General features: G+C 47.9%; 1 protein-coding gene across 1 annotated transcript in view; it reads right to left on the bottom strand.

Annotated features, from left to right (window-relative positions):
- Nucleotides 1–23354, bottom strand: part of LOC148033433 (RING/FYVE/PHD zinc finger superfamily protein) — a 78493-nt gene that overhangs the window by 32702 nt on the left and 22437 nt on the right. The window contains exons 2-3 of the mRNA XM_087681358.1: nt 23151–23236; nt 22847–22993 (exon numbers count right to left, since the gene is read on the bottom strand). Coding sequence (XP_087537484.1) covers nt 22847–22993; nt 23151–23236 — 233 coding nt within the window. The remainder of the gene's footprint in view (nt 1–22846; nt 22994–23150; nt 23237–23354) is intronic.

The following is a 23354-nucleotide window of genomic DNA, read 5'->3' as shown; positions in this document are numbered from 1 at the left end:
TGTCCTGATGGTACAAGCTGGGCCGGCCTCCCAACCAGCCCACTCGATGTGGGGGAGCTCGCCAATCTATGCCCCTTCCTAATCTTTGACCTAGGGTTTCCAGATCACTGGCTGACGATCTATCTCCTCCTGGCAACCTGGGGGGCACTGGATTAGGGCCTTACAGAGGCCCTGCCACACGCAGAGCAAGCTACGTAGAAAAGGTGATCTGGGCGGGATGATCTGAGCTGACGTGAAGATCCATCTCAGGGACAGCCTCCACTCACCGCCAAGCTTCGGTCTACAGTCCTGAAGACTCTCCTGCAATAGGACCTTCCATGTTTGCCCTCCTGGCGTGAGGCCGTGGACAACTAGCTTGCCCAAGAGGGCCATACTCTCATACTCTGGGTCTATGATCCCCGTGCCTCCCTCTGATCGATGCCGTATGATGGTCACCCATGCCACTTGGCCCTAGAATCCCTGGAGCCATCTGACCCAGACCAAAGGAAATTCCACACTAGGCGGAGAAGCTGAACTACACAGGATGAGGAGAAGCACCAACAGAGGCGATGTACCAGGCCGTTGCTAGGAGGACCTGGTTAACCACCAAGGCACGACCTACTAGTGAGAGGCGAGCCATGCTCCAGTAGATCAGCTTCCTCCGAATAGAATCGAGGATTGAAAGAAACTGTTGGGCAGGAGTGATGTCGAGTCCCACCTGGAACCCTAGGTAACGGACGGTCTGTATCATCTGCATACTCTGAGTCCAACAACTCAATCTCCTCTCTCACGGGAAGTCGGAGGCCGCGTAATCCGCTCACACGTGACTTGAGGAAATGAGACATCACCTCTGCAAAGAGTAGGAACATGTATAGGGCTAGGGGGCAGCCCTGCCGCGGACCGATCTCTCTAGTCAAAACTCCACCCCTCGCCTGCCACCTATGAGAACCCTGTTGGTGGCTGATCTGTAAAGAGCGGAGACCCTGCAAATCCAAGCCTAGGGGAAACCCAACCTCGCCATAGTGCCCTCCAGGAAATCCCAATCCACCCTGTTGTAAGCTTTCTCGAAATCCAAGAGAAGTATGGACAATCTCTGCCCACTGTGTTAAGCCTACTCTGTCTCCTCAAAGAAGGTGAATACATTGTCTAGGATGCTCCTATCCTAGATAAAGCCTGTCTGTGTGTCATTGATGATATCTGGAAGCATGGGGCGTAGTCACCTACCAATCATCTTTGACAGTGCCTTATAGGCCACTAACAATAAGGTGATCGGTCTCCACTGGGAAAGCTCCAACCGGTCTCCCCCTTTGGGGAAAAGACTGATAAGGCCTGCCGAAAGACTCCCTGGCATCTGTCCTGAAGTGAAAATCTCCCGGAAGGCCATCAATAGGGGGTCCTTCACCACCTCCCAGTAGGTGGTAAAGAAGGTCTTAGAGAGGCCATCCTCTCTTGGTCATTTCTGCCCGTCCTATGAATGGAAAGCCTCCTCTAGTTCCTTCTCTATAAAGCGGACTAGAAGGGAGCGTCCCATCTCCTCTGTGACAAGGGACGAGATGTGATCCCAGACCTGATGTCTACATCGATGTCCTCTAGTTGAGGCTGTCTCCTCCTGGAAAAGGCGCCAGTAGTAGTCAGTGGCAATCTCCATCACCTCGTCTGGGCTAGAACGAGTCCTCCCATACTGATCTCGAAGGCTACGTATCTGCTCCCCTGCAGTGTGAGGCTGGTGCACCTGGAAGAACTCCCTGCACATCGTGTCCCCCTTCCGCACCTAGAAGGCTGCTGAGGTGCGGAAAGAGAACTCCAAGCGCCTGTCCTCAAGGCCAGCAATGGCTGCTCACGCTCACACCTCCTGTGCATGGAGGGTGGGATCCCTTGGTGCCTCCTATAATAATCTCAGCATGGCTGCAAGGTCCCACTGGAGTGCTCTCTCCTCCTCCCAGCTCTGATATCTGGCCTATATGGCTACCTCTTAGCAAATTCTGCTCGACTCGGCTAGAACCTCTGCAACCTCCTCTGCAATGCGGTCCCTCCTAACGCACTCCCTGGTCCAAATCTGCTCTATCTATCTCGTCACCTCCTCCCTCCTATAGATCGAGTCAAGGATCCAGCAAGATCATGTGTCTAGGGCAAATGCTGGGGGGTCAAGGGTCAAGATAACCGAGCAATGATCGTACAACGTGGTGCCCGCCAACTGCTCAATCTAGCCTCCACGAGAGCCTCCCCACTCTCCCACATAAAACCTGTCCAAACACTCCAACAAGACTCCACCTATCCGCATATATCCCCAACAGAAGTCCAGCGACCTTTCCCTCCTATGGAAGGCAGGGTCTCTCCAAGCATTGCATGCTCCTACTGCTAGTAGAAAGACCTCCCATGCCTGCTGCTTCTCTCCAGCCATGCCCTTGTAGTTTCTGCCTTTCCCTACTGGTCCTCCAAAGCCTCCAGGTTGTTACAGTCTCCTCCGACAATCCAGAAGTCCACCTCTGGGAGTCCATCCGCGATCTCCACCTAGAACCTACTACGTGCCCTAACCTCCATAGGGGCATAGACATTGAGGACTCCAAGGCACGAGTCCCCAATATCCAATCTAATCCATAGAACCCTCCCTGCCACTATCGTCCGATGGTCTCGTACACAGGAGGTGGGACTCGAGAAAATAGAGGCGCATACGCATCCAGTCCTACCTCGAAACCTATGGCATGCTCCCAATAAGTGTGTGTTCTGCCCGGGAGTACCCTCCCTACCCGTTGGGCCTGGGTGGGAGTGAGCTTGTGCTCCTATAGAAGTAAGATGTCGATCCATCCAACAAGGGTAGGCTGCAGCTCTTGCCGAACAATCAACTTCCTGGAACCACGTACCCCACTGTAGTGGAGACTATTCACATTCCAGGATGCAAGGTGTAAGCTCATGGAGAAACCTATGATTGATCGAACAGCGGTGTGGAGGCTGCTGATGAAGAGCAAAAACTATAGGGCATACAAGTACGCTTTGCCGCCGGTTTGGACAGCGAACTCTAGTCCCCCATGGTAGCCCTCGGCCAGACCATAGGGGTGATAGATGCTCCAGGTGGTACTATCAATGCATCTATCTGCCATGCTGAGAGTCATGACTCTGTACACTGGTAGAAACAGGCTGCCTATGCCAAGGGCCGCTCGATCAAATCCCGCAGAGCTCTCCACTGTGGAGGGACTCGAAAGATAATGCTTAAGTGTGGGACCTCAACACCAGCCCACCAGTTAATGTCCATCATACAACCAGGCCACTGCTATGCTCCTATGCAAACAGTGCTAATCCTTCTCCCATCCACTGGGAGGTGTGGTCCGCCACCTGACTCTTCAGCTCCTTTATCTGTGTCGTCGTCTAATCCTCTAAGTGAGAGGACTGAAGGAAAAAGGCATAGTTTGGTCCATCCAGTGGTGCTAGTAGATGGACCTTGCCCCTCCTTGACTTACGAACCACGAAGATCCCTACCTCAAGAGGTAGTGGAAACTCTCTACGCTCCGTAACTCTCAAGCAGGACTATGGGCCACTGCAGAAGAACTCATGTGGCAACAGTTGTGCCTGTCTCGGGAAAGTGTGACAGGCAGCAGGGCAAATGAGCTGGTGGCTGTGTGGGAGGGGAGTACTCCTGGCACGAGGAGGATATAGATATGTGTGGCTCATCAGCACCTATGGGAGGAGGGGGGGTGAAGTTGGGGGGATCAACTAAACCGGGTGCGGATCGGGGGGGTGCTCGACAGGGGAGGTGGTGGGGGGGAAGAGGGGGGTCGAGGGATGGAGGGATGGTAGGAGGTATGTGTCGGGTGCAGGGGGGGCTGGTGGCCCTCAAAGAGGGGGGCTGTGGGCCAAGGTCAGCTTTTGTTGGGTTGGTAGTAGTAGTGTGGGATCTCAAGTGAGGTAGTCTGTGGTGCAGATGATAGATGTGGGGGACTACGGTCAAGTCGCATGGGGCGGGCAAGGGGGGCTACGGAGTGCTGTGCCGAGGGGGCATCACTCGCCCTCCTGCTCCTCCCTATTGTTGAAGCTGGGTCTGAGGAGCTGTCTGCGGCCCCCCTGCTGTCTCTCTCTCTATCATCTCTAGACCCATGTGAAGCCATCAGTGTCCACCTATGGGCCTGTCGACGGAGCCGCCTTGGCCCCGAAACGTGTACAATCTACTGTCTGATGTCCAAAGTCATGGCATCGCAGGCATTGCCCTGATTGCCCGGTCACAATGACCTACTGCCTAAAGGAGTAACCTCCAGTCTCAATCTCCAAGAACTTTGGTATGCTTTTTGTGTCTTTCACGGCCACTCGTACCTTTGGGACTCCTGCAATTGTCACTGCATCCGCGAAGGAAGTAGGAAGAACTATGCCAAAGAGCCGTCCAAAGTCCTCCACTAAATGGCGGTACTCTATTGCCAATCCGGGGAAAAGTAGGGTAATTGGGTGCCTGAAAAAACTGTTGTGGAGCGCAAATAACTCCACTGTGAAGCCACTATACAAGGAACCATGTAGATGACCCTCTTTGTGGAGGCATAGGGCGAGCTCTCCAAATAACTCACGGGCTGCGTCCGCAAAGGCAAGTTGAATCATGAAGATCCCTCGGCCCATGAGGACTGCCTCCCTAATCTGTGTTATACCAATGCGCAGTGTAGAGTGGAGCCAATCCTACAGCTGGGCCCTCGATGGGGAGTGTCCAACAACCTGACCAAAGATCGTTGTTTCTTTCAGCTCCAATTCTATGGCCCGGACGGCCAAGAGTTGTTCCTTAAACAGGATGATGCACAAGGTGTTTGAGTAGGGGGGCACTCATAGAATGCACAGCGTCTGACCAGAGGTTTCCATCGCGCGTCTCCCTGCTGAGGACCTACCACTCACACTGCTATGCTGTCGAGGGGGGATGCTTGTTTACACGGTGGGGAAAGTGTTAAACACCGTTGTAGTCTAGCTCGCGACTATTTATCTGTCCTAATGGTGTGTAGTTTTAGTTAAGCACCAATCAGTTTTTCATTTTTCAGCCTATGACATTAAGACAAGGTGATCAGGCTAACAAGCAGAAGAAGAGGGGCGGGGGGAGAACTGGTGGAAGGTGTAAAAGCACATGGAATGAAGGGGGAGGCACGCCAGGGAGCAGCGCTCCCCAGGGGGGGGAAGCAGGCGGGGAATAGATAGAGCATAGGCGGGGGAGTAGACGGAGCAAAGGCGAAGGAGAAGGCGGTGGGCAGTTGGTGCTGGGAGTAGACGGGGCAAAGGCGAGGGAAAAGGCCACGAGTAATAGGCCAGGGGGGGAGGGGGGAGAGCAGGAACGATGGCAGGCGGAGCAACAACGCACGCGACGGAAGGCGAGCGGAATGATGAGATTTGGACTATCATTTGCACGTTTAGCAAACAAGCCCATTTCATTTTGGTGCGGAAGAAAATAAAGGCTGATCATATGGCACAATTGTTTTTGCAGCACATCTTTTAAGTATCATGGTATGCCAAAGTCCATCATTAGTGATCGAGACTCCCGAATGACCAATTTATTTTGGAAGGGCTTGTTTGAGAATATGGGTACCACGCTGAAATTCTCATCATCCTTCCATCCATAGACAGATCGTCAATTTGAGGAAGCAAATTCCACAGTGTTAGATCTTTTGAGGTGCTATGTTTCAAACCACAAGACACAGTGGGAGCAGTATTTGCCCTTGGTTGAGTTTGCTTACAACAACACAGTGCATAATTCTACAAGCAAAGCTCCATTTGAAGTGGTTGAGGGTGGCAAGAAGGTACCACCTATTCTGCAAACTAAGGACAAGATCTTTGAGGCTGATCATTATATGGAAAACTTGGATGTAGCCTATGCAAAGATAAAATATGCACTTTAGAGATCGCAAGAAAAGCAAAAGAGGACAGCCGATCGCTACACACACGTGCTTTGCAGTTTACAAAGGGTGATTATGTATTGCTGTGTTTTGAAAAGGCAAGGCTGAAAAAGATGAAAGAAAAAGAAAGATTGTATCCAAAGTTGAGTATGAGATACTATGGACTCTTCCAGGTGTTGGAGAAGATCAACGATGTGGCATATCGGCTGAAATTACCTCCACATTGCCGGATACACAATGCCTTTCATGTCAATTTATTGAGGCCTTTTCATGGTGATGTGCCAGAGGATATGTCTACTGAAATTCAGCTTGAGGTTGAGGAGCTAGATGAGATTTTGGTACCTGAGCAGATTTTGGCACATAAGAAAAGAAACGTCAAAGATAAAGTTTCCAAGAGATACTTGGTGAAATTTCAAAATTATTCACCCATGGATGCCAAATGGATGGAAAAGAATGACTTGGCAAACCATCCTCGTTTGTCCAGCTTTACCTAGATGCCTTTCAATTAAAGCCGACTTTAGTTCACGCTCCGTCAGGTTCAGCAGAGCAAGGGTCTGAAGTATTGCCTGATGCTCAAGGGGGAGGTAGCACTTCCACTCCTCCAGTTATGGACAGCTTGTTAGAAGTGGAGCAGCGGTGGAAGCATAAACATGTGCTGAAATAAACTGCTGAAACACAAGACAAAAAGAGAAAAGAAAAGAACACGATACAGATGAGAACTCAGATGTATGCACGGGAAATGGAATCCATATATCTGAACACGAGACAGTCGCATACAATAGTGAGTCACTGGCTGCGTGGGCACTGACACTGGCACTGGCTCCTCTCTCCACAGAGTCTGCAGATGGTGAAATGAAGTGACTGACTGAGGAGGAGCCACTGAGTATAAATAGGCTGAAAAAGTGGGGAGCAATAATGTTGGTCGGACAGCATTAAAGCTGGCCGACTGGTGCATAAAATGCTCCACTGGCATAAAATGCCACACCAGAAAAATACCTAAAATACCTAATAAAAAATGCCCAGCCCAGATCAAGCTCAGACTCACGCATGAGCTGACAAATACTCTGCTAACACCCTCTCTCAGATCATGAGTGATCTGATACAATACAATAGTACAATGAAAAGGGATCAGAAACTATACAACATAGAACCACCAAGTAGAACCATGGATACCCAAGCAGTGGGTGATCAAGCCACCACCAAGGTGCCTCGGAGAGAACCTGATGTCAATGTCGATCGTACCAAACACCTAAAAATAGAGAAGATCATAGCATGGCTCTGTGTCCATCACCAATGTCTCGCAGTAGCATACAAGACCAGCCTGTCAAAAATGCCTCTGAACATAGATGACCATGGAGTCCCTGCCTTTGGCCAGACCGCCAAAGTGTCCCCTCATGTGAGCTCCAGACGAAAGCCTCCCGCTCTCTGTCAGATAACCAGCTCAGCATGAACCTGGATGTCAATTCCAGCTCCAGGATTTGATTCTGCCAGACTGAAGTCAATGCGTCAAGGACGTCCCTCTCTGGAACCTGTGCACCTGTATAAAAGTATAGATGAGGCGCGGCTGCCCCATCTGAACACCCGCTCACACTCCCTCTCTGGCACAAGAGAGTCGTGAGGGATGACCTCATCACCACCACTAGAAAGCAGCCGAGGAAGGGGCCACCAAGCCCTTCCCGCAATCCAAAGAAGAGGATCCCTTCCGCGCCTTGGACTTCACCTTGGTCGGAGGATCAGAGTCGGAGTCTGATGAAGGAGAGGACTCATCGGTAGAGTCAGCATCCCGCTTCGTCTTCTGCTCCTCCTTCCTGGAAGCCGCTAACTTCTTGCAGTCCTTCCGCAAATGTCCCTTCTTGCCACAGTGGTAACACTGGGCCTTCGACTTCTTCTTCCCGTCACCCCTCTCTGAAGCTACATAAGCCTCACCTCCATAATGTGCCGGAAGCCGCCCCTATAATCTCAAGGATGCCTCATGCTCAAGAAGCATTGAGCTCATATGTGTAAAACTGACAGGAGTCGATGATGTCTGCGCCCGCAAAGCATTGGCCACTCCATCAAACTCCGGGGGTAACACGAAGAGCAGATTGCATGTGCCGAAGCTGGTCCTGTACCTGCGTAACACGAAGAAGAAAAAACTGAATAGTATCTTTCAGCTCAAACTTCATCTGCTGGAGCTGGCCATAAAGTGTGACGGCCCGCATGGTGGAAGGTGCCTCGTACATCTGCTGCAACTTCTGCCATACTTCAGGAGACGTCCTACAGGAGGTAACCGCCGGTAAGACCGCTTTAGAAATACACCGAAGCAACGCCGAGTAAGCACGGGCATCGTCCGAGTCCCATGTGAGCACCGCTTCCTCATGGTTGTCCTCATCAAAATTTTCAGGAAGAGGAAAAGGACGGAGAGGTCGAGCAATAGCTCCACAGACGATGTACCATAACCGCTTCTGCACAAACCAAGCTTTCATGACAGCACTCCATGTGAGATAATCAGGTCCATGTAACTTATCATCAGTGGAAGTGCACGGAGGAGCCATATGGAAAGGATAAGAAGAGAAGTAGAGAAGAGATGGAATGTAGAGAGGAAACACAGCCAAAACACAAGCACAGACTACAGAAAATGAGAGTTCACATGCAATATAACCCAAAATCTGATCAATAGAAGACAAAATCTGCTGCAGAAAGTTAAAAAATCAGTCAAAAACTGCCAAAAACAGAGAAAACGGCCTGAAGTAACAGTCACCCAGCCACGAGAGATGCTGAATCAGCAAAACGCAGGCTGTAAACTGGAGAAAAAACAGGTAGAAAACTATCACCAGCAGCTGCAGATGAAAAACGCAGGCAGCAGAGGGTGCGTAGGCAGCAGGCGATGGCAAAACTGCAAAAAACGCAGGCTGAAAACAGCCCCAAAACAGGTCGCCTGGCTGCGACAGCAGTCGTCTGATCAGCAAGGGTACAAAACAGTCCTGAAATCAGCAAGAAAACACAGCAGAAACACAAATCCTGAAAACTGATACCATGTCAGAAGTGGAGCAGCGGTGGAAGCATAAACATGTGCTGAAATAAACTGCTGAAACACAAGACAAAAAGAGAAAAGAAAAAAACACGATACAGATGAGAACTCAGATGTATGCACGGGAAATGGAATCCATATATCTGAACACGAGACAGTCGCATACAATAGTGAGTCACTGGCTGCGTGGGCACTAACACTGGCACTGGCTCCTCTCTCCACAGAGTCTGCAGATGGTGAAATGAAGTGACTGACTGAGGAGGAGCCACTGAGTATAAATAGGCTGAAAAAGTGGGGAGCAATAATGCTGGTCGGACAGCATTAAAGCTGGCCGATTGGTGCATAAAATGCTCCACTGGCATAAAATGCCACACCAGAAAAATACCTAAAATACCTAATAAAAAATGCCCAGCCCAGATCAAGCTCAGACTCACGCATGAGCTGACAAATACTCTGCTAACACAGCTCTCGTATGTAGTGGATCTCGGATATATTCATTATGCATCCAAGGTACTACGCTGACAGTATGTTTGCCATGAGGTCACTACTTAGTGTACTAGTCACTGTGAGATGTATGCAGATGAGTATGAGCTTCACCCGGGCACTGGAACTATACTTTTGCATTAGCTTATGATCAATTTAGCATGAATTTTACCTCAATTTTGAGACAAAAATTCTGATCAGTTTCGGCTCAGTTTTTGATCAACTTGAGAACCGTTTATGGTCACTTTTTGGATCAGTTGTGCACCAGTTTTTGCACTGATTGCTAGTCAATTTTTGCAATGAGTTTGTGATCAGTTTGGGGTCACATTTCCAGCAGTTTGTGATCTGTTAAAAGGACAACAACATATGTTATGATGCCATTGATGTTTTAGCCATGGTTTACGCTTGGTTATACTATGCTATAGATTGGTTTTGCCTGATGAGTTGAGCTCATGAGAAATGGACATGTCACATGATAATCTGACAATGTTTTTGAGATTTTTTGTAAGTCTTATGCTATGTTATGTTAGCTGGTAATTTTCAGCATATATTGGGCATACGAATGATTGAACAACAGTGCGCAATGTTGTATTGACTATGATGCCCTATGGAAATTCCACTGTAGTACTTTGCTTTTGATGCATTTGGCAGTGCCATCAAGGACGATTGCAAGGATTTCAAGGGGGAGGGCCGTCATGAGCAGATGTATTTTGAAACCTCACTTAACATGTGGATTAATTTTTAATCACATGATTAGGTTAATGTCGCACATGTGAGGTGCAACTAGGGTTAAAGTAAATTTACGAGCCCGAAACCTGAAGAAATTACGAGATATCAAAGGCAAAAGTTGCTATAAGTTATGCCGCACAGATACTTGGTGGTATCTGGTGCCAATTGTTGGCCTAAGTCATCCATTTGGCCATAAGTGTCACTTGGTGACACTAGAGAAGTGGCGTTTAATGATACCTAATTCCAATCTGATGGTCAAAGATGGCGCAGAGACACTCGAGAATCGAAGCTGCCTAGCCAATTTAATTATTGGCCGGGTCAGATTATTTTTCAGGGCACCGAAATAATTATTACATTAATTTTCAGTATTTGAAGACTGAAAATTAATATTTATTTATGAAAAATGCTGAAAAAACCATTTGGGAAGGCTGCTACTTGTCAAAAATGCCCATGCAAAACTGAAAAACGCCTTTAGAGGCTGGAGAGAGGCATTTTTATAAATTCAGCCTGCAAGAGAGAGAAAGGAGAGGTTGTTGGTTTGATTTGCAGCCATTGGAGGACCTTCTGAGACTGCCAAGGGCAGAAGAACACCAATCAATAGTAGAAGACAGCATCTACAAGCTATTGAGACAAGGCAGTAGTAGTAAATGACTGATTTTCTTCAATTCTTTGCATCTACAAGCTGTTGTGGCAAGGCAACAGCTGCATTTGACTGATTTTCAATTATTCTTCGCCACAAAACTCTGAATTTTCTCTCTCTACAGCTTTCCCTCTCATCTCCCAACCATTTCACAGTCTTGCTCCGAAGATCTCAGCATTTGGACCCCTGGAGGCTGAGAAATTTCAGATTTCTCTACTGTAAACCCTGTCAAAAATGCCCATGCAAAACTGAAAAACGTCTTTAGAGGCTGAAGAGAGACCTTTTTATGAATTCAGCCTGCAAGAGAGAGAGAGGAGAGGCTATTGGTCTGATTTGCAGCCATTGAAGGACCTTCTGAGGCTGCCAAGGGCAAGAGAAAACCGATCAAGACCAAGAGAGAGCATCTACAGGGTGTTGAGACAAGGTAAATAGTAAATGACTGATTTTCGTTAGTTCTTTGCATCTACAAGCTGTTGTGGCAAGGCAGCAACTGCATTAATCTGATTTTCAGTCATTCTTCGCGACAAAACTCTGAATTTTCTCTCTCTACAGCTTTCCCTCTCATCTCCCAGCCATTTCACGGCCTTCCTCTGAAGATCTCAGCATTTGAACCCCTGGAGGCTAAGAAATTTCAGATTTCTCTATTGTAAACCCAAATCTGTAGCAAAAATTAGGATTTAGCAGCAACCTCGGGAAGCCTACCAGAAATTGGAAGCTCCAAGACTTGGATTCAACAGGGCTGAAGCTGTTTTTAGCCTGTTCAAGTGGAGAGACCAGCAAATAATTGAATTTGGGGCATTTTTCATCTCCATCAAAGTGGGTGAAGGCCAATTGATTGCCCGAATCAAAGGGCAAATCAAATTAAAGACTTGCTGGCGATTTTGAACAGCAACGGGAGTTGGAATACCGAAAGGGATTGGGAGAATCCCATTGTAAATCAACTTATTTTTCAATAAATCTAAAGAAATACCGAAAGGGGGGCCAATTTTGAGGCCAATCAGGTGTGTGCATTGTCCAAGATCAATAGGTAAATTTGTATTTTCAGATTTGCATTAACTGTTTGTTGTTGTAATTAAGTTGTAATCAAGGATTTACCATCCATCCATGGAAGGAAGGCTGGTTTCAGGTGTTGTAGCACAAGGAAGATGATGAAGACAACCACGAACCACGAACCGCAATGTCCTCCCAAAGGGGTGTGAGGGTTGTGGAGAGGCTGGAGAGAAGAGGTCATGGGCTGAATAAATCAACCGTCAGGAATGAATGAGAGAGTGGCCTATAAATAGGCACAGTTAGTCTAGGATGGGACCCCTTTTTAGGGCTGCAAACCCTAAACGTAAACCGCAAAAACGCAAAAATTGTGAGCTTGACTATCACACGAATATGAAATTTTGAGATGCTCTAATCTTCTCGATAATATTTAATTAAGATATTAATCAAATATGCAAGGTTGTTTAGTACATGTGAAGCACATGGCAGTTATTGCATAGTAACATGCAAAGAATCCCAAGGATGTAGTGGGTGTCAAAGGTAAAAGTCGTGATAAGTTATGTCAATTGAATTTTTGTGGTCAATTGATATCAGTTTTGATCTAGAACAATTGTTTTAATTAATTAATACTAGTCTAAGGATCAACAAATGTTGAGAATCACTCTAGGTTGCAAACAGTCTAGCCAATTTAATAATTAGTATAATTTTTTATGCTATGGTTGGATAGAGACCACATATGGAAATAGGAATGATTGCTAGTCATGCAAATACTTAGTTTGGTATTGGTCAACACCCCCTCTCAAGCCCAAAAAGGGGAACAAGAGAAGAGTAAGGTGGAGATGCAATGCTACAAACTGAAGAATGCTCATGCAGCACGTGCCACTTGGATAGTGTCCCTCGTGAGAAAATTGTTCACTTGCCCAAGCACCCTAGTACAAAGATGATGAAAACATGCAATGCATAGGAGGAATGTCGGACTTTGTGTGGTGCCAAGAACCATAAGGATATGCCCGTACTCGATCTCGGGAGTTGGCTCTATGAGAGTGCGCAACGGAAGAAGAACACGAACACAGAGGAGGAGAGAGAGAGCAGAAAATGAAGGAAGAAAATCTGCACTGACTGTAATGAATGCTGAATACAAAATTGTGGACTGATCAGTCCCTGCACGCAGCCTGAAGCGTTAGTGAGGGCACCAGATCAGGCTGATGATGACGGCAGCACCGAAGACGGAGGAAGATGACGGAGTCGGAGTGTGCACCTGCCAAAGAAGGAGGGAAGATGATAATACAATTGACTGCCAAGTGAGAAATGGCTATAAATAGCCAAAAAACCCAAAAATTGGCCGACCTGAAATTTGAGGCCATAAATATGTCCGACCAGCATTTAATGCTGATCTGACCAGCATTTAATGCTGGTAAAAATGCCAAGAATGCTCAGAAAAATCCCGTAAAGGGTGGACAATGTCCGGCAGGTGAGGCAGGCTGAAGAATGCAGAAATTGCCCCGGGAAATGCACATAAAATCCCGACTGGAGGAGAAAATGCACTGACATGCAATAAACTGAGTGCTCTAGAATGAGCTACCTCCTCCGTCAAAACAAGTGATAGACAAGTCAGAGCTCCTAAAGTCCTCATCTGACTCAGACTCAGGCTCACAGGCAGGAGATGACAAGGCATGACAAACATGACTGCTAACACCCCCTCTCAGATCCTGGATCTGGCAGAAGGCCAAGGGAGAAATGGATCCTAGGGTGGCAAGAGGAATGCCAAGGTCGATGAAGTCCATCGATGTAGACTGCTACTGAAGGAGCTCCTCACGATCCTGGGAATCCCCCTCTAAAACACGAGGGGCCAGAGAATCCACAGCCGCATCACCGAGATCGTCCCCCTTTGAAAGGGATGGGGGGTACGAGGGAACCACCGAAGGAGAGGGTGGGGGATGGGAAGGAACCTGTGGAATAGAAGGTGCACAAGCGGGAACGCGTGTAGCAATAGACTGCCTCGGAGGACCCTGCATCAAAGAAGGGGAATGGAACTTGTAAAGCTCGCTCTCCTGCCAACCTGTAGATAAGACAGCTCCTGTAAGAGAATCCTCAACAACAACGGCATGCTCGGTGAAGATCACTCGTGTGCCAAGCCTCGTAAGGCCATAAACTGAGAGGAGGGGAAGGCCCAAATCCGGAACGTGTAGGACCTGTGAAAAGGAGCTCGAAGATCGGTCGGTAAACAAAGGCAATGTGCCAACACCACTAATAGGCACCGATAAAAGGTCACCATCAGTGACTGAACCCTCTGATGGACGGAGATCCTATAACAAATCAGCTCGGGGAGTCATATGACTCCAAGCACCACTGTCCACTAACCAAGGCTGCGCAAAAGACACTGCAGCCACGGAAGAAGGATCCTCCTCCAAAGCATGGATATGAAGGAACACTGACTCATAGGTAACAGCTAGTGTAGAGGTAGAAGAAGGCTCCGATGTAGATCCACCCTTCGCTCCCGGACAAAGGTGAGGGTACTTCTTCCAGCATTTCTCCTCGGGATGTGTCCCTTTCCCACAATGTGGGCACTTCGGTCTCTCTGAATCTGAGTCAGAGCCGGAAGAACTGTCCTTCTTCTTAGCCTTTGACTTCTTCGTCTCCTTCTGTCCTCTCGAACCTGCAACAAAGGCTCTAGTGGAGTCAGATCCACTAGCACTGACCTCTCTGAGTCGCTCGTCATGCTCCAAGACAAGCGGGGATAGCTCCTCCCATAGAAGCTTCTCACGGATCCTTGATGTAAGAAGACTGGTGTAGAAGACATCAAAACGAGGCGATGGCAGCTGAGTCAAAAGAATCATAGCCATGTCTTCAGAAGATATCGTCCGACCGAGGGATGCAAGCTCATCCCTCATATCCTGTAATCTGTTGATATGGTCCTTCATGGAAGGACTATCATCAATAGCGAGCATCCGCAACTTCTTTTCGAGAGATATCCGGTGGGCAAACGTCTTCTGATGATAGAGAGACGCAAGTTTTCTCCACACGTCTGCTGCAGTCTTCAACCTGTAAACACGAACAAGGACAGAATCCTGCAAACTCAGAAAGAGGAAAGATTTGGCTCTAGAATTAAGCCGATCCCATAAGGCTGCACGATCCATAGATGTTGCATCTGCGGGATCCACCTTAGGCCGAGGAATAGGAACAGAAACAAGCTCCCAAAGATCGAAGGAGTCCAAGATACACTCCACCTTGCAAGACCATAGAGAAAAGTTGGAGCCATCCAACCGGTCCTCTTTGAGCAGCTGAGGAAGTGTGTGTACCTTTACAGGGGGTACCAAAGGCTGCATCTTCGGCCCACTGGAGGGGTGTGAGAGTGCGCTGCGGAAGAGGAAATACGAACACGGAGGGAGAGAGAGAGAGAAAGCAAAAAATAAGGAAGAGAAATCTGCACTGACTGAAATGAATGCTGAATACACTGAAATGGACTGATCAGTCCCTGCACGCAGCCCACAGCGTCAGTGAGGGCACCAGATCAGGCTGATGATGATGGCAGCACCACCACGGGGGAGAAGGAGTGTCGGAATCTGCAAGAAGACAAGTGATCAAGTGGGGAGGGGGGCTGCCAATAAATAGGCAACGGACAAACCCTAACCCTAACCTTAAAATGGGCGCAAACCCTAAAAGTGCCCTAAAATGGGCGCCCCACAACAGTGACCAAAAAGTGGCCGGGCAGCCAGTGGCTGCCCACTAAAAGAGGCCAAAAAGAAATACACAACCTAAGACAGCCAGTCGAGAGTGACTAGCCTCCCCCATCATAACACATGACAGACATGTCAAAGCTCCTAATGTCCTCGTCTGACTCAAACTGAGGCTCACAGGCAGGAGATGACAAGGCATGACAAACATGACTGCTAACACCCCCGCTCAGATCCTGGATGTGGCTGAAGGCCAAGGGAGAAATGGATCCTGGGGTGGCAAGAGGAATGCCAAGGTCGATGAAGTCCGTCGATGTAGACTGCCGCCGCTAAAGGAGCTTCTCATGATCCTGGAAATCCCCCTCTAAAACACGAGGGGCCAGGGAATCCACAGCCGCATCACCGAGATCGTCCCCCTCTGAAAGGGATGGGAGGTACGAGGGAACCACCGGAGGAGAAGGTGAGGGATGGGAAGGAACCTGTGGAATAGAAGGTGCACAAGCGAGAACGGGTGGAGCAATAGACTGCCGCGGAGGACCCTGCATCAAAGAAGGGGAATGGAGCCTGTAAAGCCTGCTCTCCTGCCAACCTGTAGATAAGACAGCTCCTGTAGAAGAATCCTCAATAACAACGGCATGCTCGGTGAAGATCACTCGTGTGCCAAGCCTCGTAAGGCCATAAACTGAGAGGAGGGGAAGGCCCAAATCCGGAACATGTAGGGCCTGTGAAAAGGAGCTCGAAGGTCGATCGATAAACAAAGGCAATGTGCCAACACCATGAATAGGCACCGATAAAATGTCACCAACAGTGACTGAACCCTCTGATGGATGGAGATCCTGTAACAAATCACCTCGGGAGTCATATGACTCGAAGCACCACTGTCCACTAACCAAGGCTGCGCAGAAGACACTGTAGCCACGGAAGAAGGATCCTCCTCCAAAGCATGGATATGAAGGAACACTGACTCATGGGTAACAGCGGGTGTAGAGGTAGAAGAAGGCTCCGATGTAGATCCACCCTTCTCTCTCGGACGAAGGTGAGGGTACTTCCGGCATTTCTCCTCGGGATGTGTCCCTTTCCCACAGCGTGGGCACTTCGGTCTCTCTGAATCTGAGTCAGAGCCTGAAGAACTGTCCTTCTGCTTAGCCTTTGACTTCTTCTTCTTCTTCTGTCCTCCCGAACCTGCAACAAAGGCTCTAGTGGAGTCAGATCCACTAGCACTGACCTCTCTGAGTCGCTCGTCATGCTCCAAGACAAGCGGGGATAGCTCCTCCCATAGAAGCTTCTCACGGATCCTCGATGTAAGAAGGCTGGTGTAGAAGACATCAAACCGAGGCGATGGCAGCTGAGTCAAAAGAATCATAGCCATGTCTTCAGAAGATATCGTCCGACCGAGGGATGCAAGCTCATCCCTCATATCCTGTAATCTGTTGATATGGTCCTTCATGGAAGGACTATCATCAATAGCGAGCATCCGCGACTTCTTTTCAAGAGATATCCGGTGGGCAAACGTCTTCTGTTGATAGAGAGATGCGAGCTTTCTCCACACGTCCGCTGCAGTCTTCAACCTGTGAACATGAACAAGGACAGAATCCTGCAAACTCAGAAAGAGGAAAGATCTGGCTCTAGAATTGAGCCGATCCCATAAGGCTGCACGATCCATAGATGTCCCATCTGTGGGATCCACCTGAGGCCGGGGAATAGGAACAGAAACAAGCTCCCAAAGATCGAAGGAGTCCAAGATACACTCCACCTTGCAGGACCATAAAGAAAAGTTGGAGCCATCCAACCGGTCCTCTTTGGGCAGCTGAGGAAGTACGGGTACCTGTACAGGGGGTACCAAAGGCTGCATCTTCGGCCCACTAGAAGGGGATCGCCGAGATACATGAATAGAAGGGGGACGGGAAAGAGGAATAGACTCCGGACAACGATCCTTGTGATAGAAATCACGCCTCCATTCAGATGAGTGTCGAGACAAAAGCTCGTCATCTGAATCATCAAAACCTGTAAACTGATGATAAGACATCTTCTAAATCTGCAAAACACCAAACACCAAAGAAAAAACTGTGCCAATGCCGAAGAATGACCACCAGAAGGGTCACCAACCACCAGAAGAACCACCAAACTCCAGGAAATCAAGTCGCCTATCACCAGGAGGTGAAAACGCAGCTGTGTAGGGCACAAAATGCGGAGGGAAAGTTGCCAGGCACCAAAACACAGCCAAGAAAAGAAGCGCCAGCTGCAGATGAGCCGCCAGGAGGGAATACGACCACCTTGGATGCAAAACGCAGCCTGTAGTGGAGGCGCCCAGCTGAAAAGAAGGCCGCCCAGCTGAAAACGCAAGGAAACAGGGACTAGTTGATGACGTGGCAGCCTCTGGAAGGGGCTGATGCAGCAAACGCAAATATACAGACCACCTGGAGGGGCCGCCTGGCTGTTGGAGAGAAGGGGGGCAGCAACAGATGATAGGTGTGGTCTCTCTCCAGTCGATGAAGACCTCCGTGCTCTCAGTTTGGCGATGATACCATGTGAGAGTGCGCTGCGGAAGAGGAAATACGAACACGGAGGGAGAGAGAGAGAGAGAAAGCAGAAAATAAGGAAGAGAAATCTGCACTGACTGAAATGAATGCTGAATACACTGAAATGGACTGATCAGTCCCTGCACGCAGCCCACAGCGTCAGTGAGGGCACCAGATCAGGCTGATGATGATGGCAGCACCACCACGGGGGAGAAGGAGTGTCGGAATCTGCAAGAAGACAAGTGATCAAGTGGGGAGGGGGCTGCCAATAAATAGGCAACAGACAAACCCTAACCCTAACCCTAAAATGGGCGCAAACCCTAAAAGTGCCCTAAAATGGGCGCCCCACAACAGTGACCAAAAAGTGGCCGGGCAGTCAGTGGCTGCCCACTAAAAGAGGCCAAAAAGAAATACACAACCTAAGACAGCCAGTCGAGAGTGACTAGCCTCCCCCATCATAACACATGACAGACATGTCAGAGCTCCTAATGTCCTCGTCTGACTCAGACTGAGGCTCACAGGCAGGAGATGACAAGGCATGACAAACATGACTGCTAACAAGGGGATCGCCGAGATACATGAATAGAAGGGGGACAGGAAAGAGGAATAGACTCCGGACGACGGTCCTCGTGATAGAAATCACGCCTCCGTTCAGATGAGTGTCGAGACAAAAGCTCGTCATCTGAGCCATCAAAGCCCGTAAACTGATGAGAAGACATCTTCCAATCTGCAAAACACCAAACACCAAAGAAAACTATGCCGAAGCCGAAGTAGGACCAGCAGTCTGGTCACCAACCACCAAAACACAGGCTGTGATAGCCTACAAACACCTGGAGCTGCAAAACGCAAGGATATCTAATGAAGATCACCAAAAAAGAAGCCGCCAGCACCAAAACGCAGCCTCGGAGTGGGTCACCAGCAAGAGATGAGCCACCAGGAGTGGAAACGACTACCAGATCTGCAAAACGCAGCCTGATGATGTGTCGCCCAGCTGAAGGAGGGGCCGTCTGATGGTAAACGCAAGCAGGAGGGATCGTTTGATGATGTGGCAGCCTCGGGAGTAGACGTCTGCAGCAAACGCAAGAAGAATGGCCACCTGGAGGGGCCGCCTAGGCAGTTGGAGATGAGGCGACAGCAGCAGAAGAGGGGTGAGGTATCTCTCCACAAGGTTAGGTCCTCCGTGCTCTCAATCAGGCGATGATACCATGTGAGAGTGCGCAACGGAAGAAGAACACGAACACAGAGGAGAAGAGAGAGACAGCACAAAATGAAGGAAGAAAATCTGCACTGACTGTAATGAATGCTGAATACAAAATTGTGGACTGATCAATCCCTGCACGCAGCCCGAAGCGTCAGTGAGGGCACCAGATCAGGCTGATGATGACGGCAGCACCGAAGACGGAGGAAGATGACGGAGTCGGAGTGTGCACCTGCCAAAGGAGGGAAGATGATAATACAACTGACTGCCAAGTGGGAAATGGCTATAAATAGCCCAAAACCCAAAAACTGGCCGACCTGAAATTTGAGACCATAAATATGTCCGACCAGCATTTAATGCTGATCTGACCAGCATTTAATGCTGGTAAAAATGCCAGGAATGCTCAGAAAAATCCCGGAAAGGGTGGACAATGTCCGACAGGTGAGGCAGGCTGAAGAATGCAGAAACTGTCCCGGGAAATGCACATAAAATCCCGACTGGAGGAGAAAATGCACTGACATGCAATAAACTAAGTGCTCTAGAATGAGCTACCTCCTCCGTCAAAACAAGTGATAGACAAGTCAGAGCTCCTAAAGTCCTCATCTGACTCAGACTGAGGCTCACAGGCAGGAGATGACAAGGCATGACAAACATGACTGCTAACAGGCTCCATGTTGACCAAGTGGCCAAGGCAAGAAGAAGAGCAGGAAGAAAATGTAGAGAATCCCTAAGATCCAAGATTTCCACCTAAAAGGTAACCTGCAGTAAAGAACAATAGACAAAATGAACTGAAGAACCCGAAACTCAACCTCGGGAGAGAAGCCACTCGTGCATCCATGCGGGAAGGAATACGAAGGCCCATCACCAAGTCGCGATTGAACCTCCAAGGCCTCGATCTAGGTAGATCCTCGAGATCCTGGGAATCAATAGGTGAGATGACCGCTGGAAGGAAGCCACCCCATCCAAGGGTAGAAGAAGAAGGTAAAAGGCCACCGCCAAGGTATACAAAGGACTGAGCGGTGGGTGGGGACCCCCTGTGAGACTAGAGGAATAGAAGCCCCCTCTAAAGTCGCAATAGATGTAGATGCCTCCTCGGAGGGCAAAGAAAGATCGTTCCCCTTTGAATCCCTCTGTGAGGTAGATAGGGAATCCAAAAACTCATGGATCACGGAGACTATAATGTCTGAGGATGAAGGAAGTGCCGCTGGTCATGCCGAAGAAGGTATCTAGGATGGTGAAGAACGTCCGAAGTTGGCCTCTCAAACCTGAGTAGACGAGAGTGAAGGGTGTGACTCAGACTGAGCAATGAGTGGGCAACAATCGTTGCTTCTCAATGGAGCGGACCGGAAAGCCGAAAAAGAGGAAGGAATCGAGCAGCCACTGTCTCTCGAAGGAGCGAACTGACAAGGAGACAGTATCAAACAATCATTGTCTCTCGATGGAGCGGACTGTAGAACCGCGGGCCGTGGTAGCCACTGTACTCGAAAATAGGTGGGAGAAGACTGTTGTTGGCATTGCAAGAAAATCCAAGAGGTCGTAGCACCAATCGATCCTCCATGTGCTCGAAAGGACTTCGTGCGCATCGGATGCATCTTATTGCCTTGAGCATAGTACTCTAATAGCCGATGCAGAACGATCTCTGTGACCCAGAAAGGAGAGGTGGCACAAGGAGTGCCTAGTGGAAGACGCAATACTCCAAGGGAGTAGATCGAAGTCCGCAAGCATCGGAGGTATGTCTGGTGATGCCACAATAGGAGCACCTAGTAGTCTCGTCATCTGTTGGTAAAGAAGCCATGGGTACCAGTGTGCCTTACTGAAGAAGGAAGAGATCAGCCACGAACCATAAACTGCAATGTCCACCTCAAGGGCTAGGAGGGCAGTGGAAGGGCTGGAAGTGAGCTGCCAATGGGAGGAGGATGCGACCATCAGTATGAGGTTGCAACCAATAGAAAAACGCAAGTGAGGAGAGAGAAAGAATAAAAACGCAAGAAAAACCAACAATAGCAGTCAACATGCTAAAATTAGCTCCGAACAATGTGTGATAGGCTGGAAACAGCTGCCAAACTATAGATGACAGCAAGGAACAGCTCTGAGACTGCAATATCCTCCACGAAAGGGGTGTGGGCAGCAAGCTGAAAAGCACCTGAAACCTGCAAAAATGACATTTTGATGCAGCAGAAGAAGAAGAGAAGTGGATGCCCAACCCGCCACCAGTCTTTGCCTTCACTGGAGTGGAGAATCTTTGCCGAGGTACTTGAGATTTCTTTCCTCTCCTTTGTAACTATTGTACCATTGTCAAATTTGGGGATGTGCATTCACTTGAGAAAGTACCTCAAATTGTTCCTATGACTAGCTGAGAAAATATGCAGGTGTACCTACCATATCTAGTGCTATTCATGTGTTTGGAAAGAATGTTCATCGATATTTTCACAAGTTGGCTTTTCCACTCCATATGGTGTGTCTAGTCTACTCTCCCTGACTAAATAATCAACATCGATACTATTACAGATGCTTTATTATGTACCCTACATCCTAATCCACCATGGTTTTATAGGATTCATACCCACATCATATACATCATGTTGTTAAACATACCCCTGATGTTTAAGGTGCCGTGGGAACTTTCGTCCATAGAAGTACAAAAATTAAAATTATTGCATCCAATACGTTTGCATAAGAATCAACTGTAACATTTTGGCAAAGAGATTGTGAGATCTGTTAAGTTCAATCAGAGCCATGTTTCAGAAACATATGGGATGGGATGATGTACAGGCCCAACCTGCTTAAACTAATCCATACACCTTTAATAAGGGTTTTCAGTCTAACAAGTTAGCCAAAGTCCAAACATATATCCCATGATTCTCCGTATCTTTAGGAGATCTAAGGCTCACCTAATTCTCCACATTTACAACAGGTTTACAGCACCCTTCACAGTTTTTTCCATATGGCAGAGACTAATGAGTACAGAAGTATGGTTGGAGTATGATTCAGCCTCATAACCAACACACAAAATACCTACTTACACCTTTAATTTTTGCTGAGCTCAGAGGAGTAGATGCTCTAGACAGCAAAAGTGGGAAAACAGCCTCATTTTTGTAAAATCATGGTATTTTTCATGTCTAGAAAACCCTCAAGTATGCTTCCCACTTTTTCATATGAGTCTGAAACCACTGATTTCAGACATCTGATTCAGCCAACCGTACACATCTGTCTCCAACTATGGCATCCACAGTGGTCAGAATTCTGACAATTGTCACAAAGCAAGTTGACATTGAGTAATTTCAGTGCTGACATTTTCAAGCACAGTAAGAGGTGACCACCCAAATTAAAAAGAATTTTACTAGTCAAACAGTTCAAGTGCTAGAATTGTAGCAGTCTGTTATGAAACCCTAAAGAAGAAATCCTTTAGGATTTGCATAACAAGTAACCATTGACAATAATGTCAGTGATTACATTTTCAAGCAAAATAAGAGATGAGCAAAAGAATTTTGCTACTCTAACAGTTCCATTGCTGGTTTATAACAAGGACAAGTACTTATTGAGTTTGACGGGCAGTTTCTAACTCATACAGGACAATATGATAATACCTATTATTGTCCTCTCAAACATCTTGAATTTTGCTTCCATATCTAGCTTGAATCAACTATTTGACTTCAGTAAACACAAACCAAAAGATCTCAAATCGTTGCCCATGTTAGGAATTCAAAGAAATCTGACAGGACTAACTTACCTTTAGCTATAGCAAACAGATCGTTTGGTTGAAGGATAGTAGACATACCATTTGAACTATCACAAAAATGAACATTATATCTCTGGTGACAAAGAACCGAAACTTCAAAGTCCGCCATTTTCGATCTGCTGGCACTTGCACTCTCAAATGATATCTCACTTTGCAGGTTGTACAATTAGCAAACGCAAAACCTTCCTGTACACCACAGGCCAAATCCTTTATAAATAAATTCCATTAACTGCAAAGGTGAATAACTGCAATTGACAAATATACCAAAGACACTTACACAGAACAATTAAGCTGTTCTATAACAATTAAAATATTGACATGTTTAAATTGAAAGAACTGCGACCTTCACAGATCTCCAATGATCCAGGCACTCCCGGTGCACATATTTGGCAGACCCTTTACACTTGCATGGGGCTATAAAGTCTCTTCCTGAAACAGCAGCACTCATTAATAAATCTCTCTCTCTCTCTCTCTCTCTCTCTCTCTCTCTCTCTCTCTCTCTCTCTCTTCGTGATGATAATTGAATTAAGTAGCAATATTCACATCA

The sequence above is a fragment of the Lygodium microphyllum genome, chromosome 7 (genome assembly GCF_053477565.2).
Source record: "Lygodium microphyllum isolate KBCC chromosome 7, Lygodium_microphyllum_v1.1.10, whole genome shotgun sequence".
Taxonomy (NCBI): domain Eukaryota; kingdom Viridiplantae; phylum Streptophyta; class Polypodiopsida; order Schizaeales; family Lygodiaceae; genus Lygodium; species Lygodium microphyllum.
The sequence above is the reverse complement of the archived record's forward strand: the minus strand, read 5'-3'. Positions and strand labels throughout refer to the sequence as shown.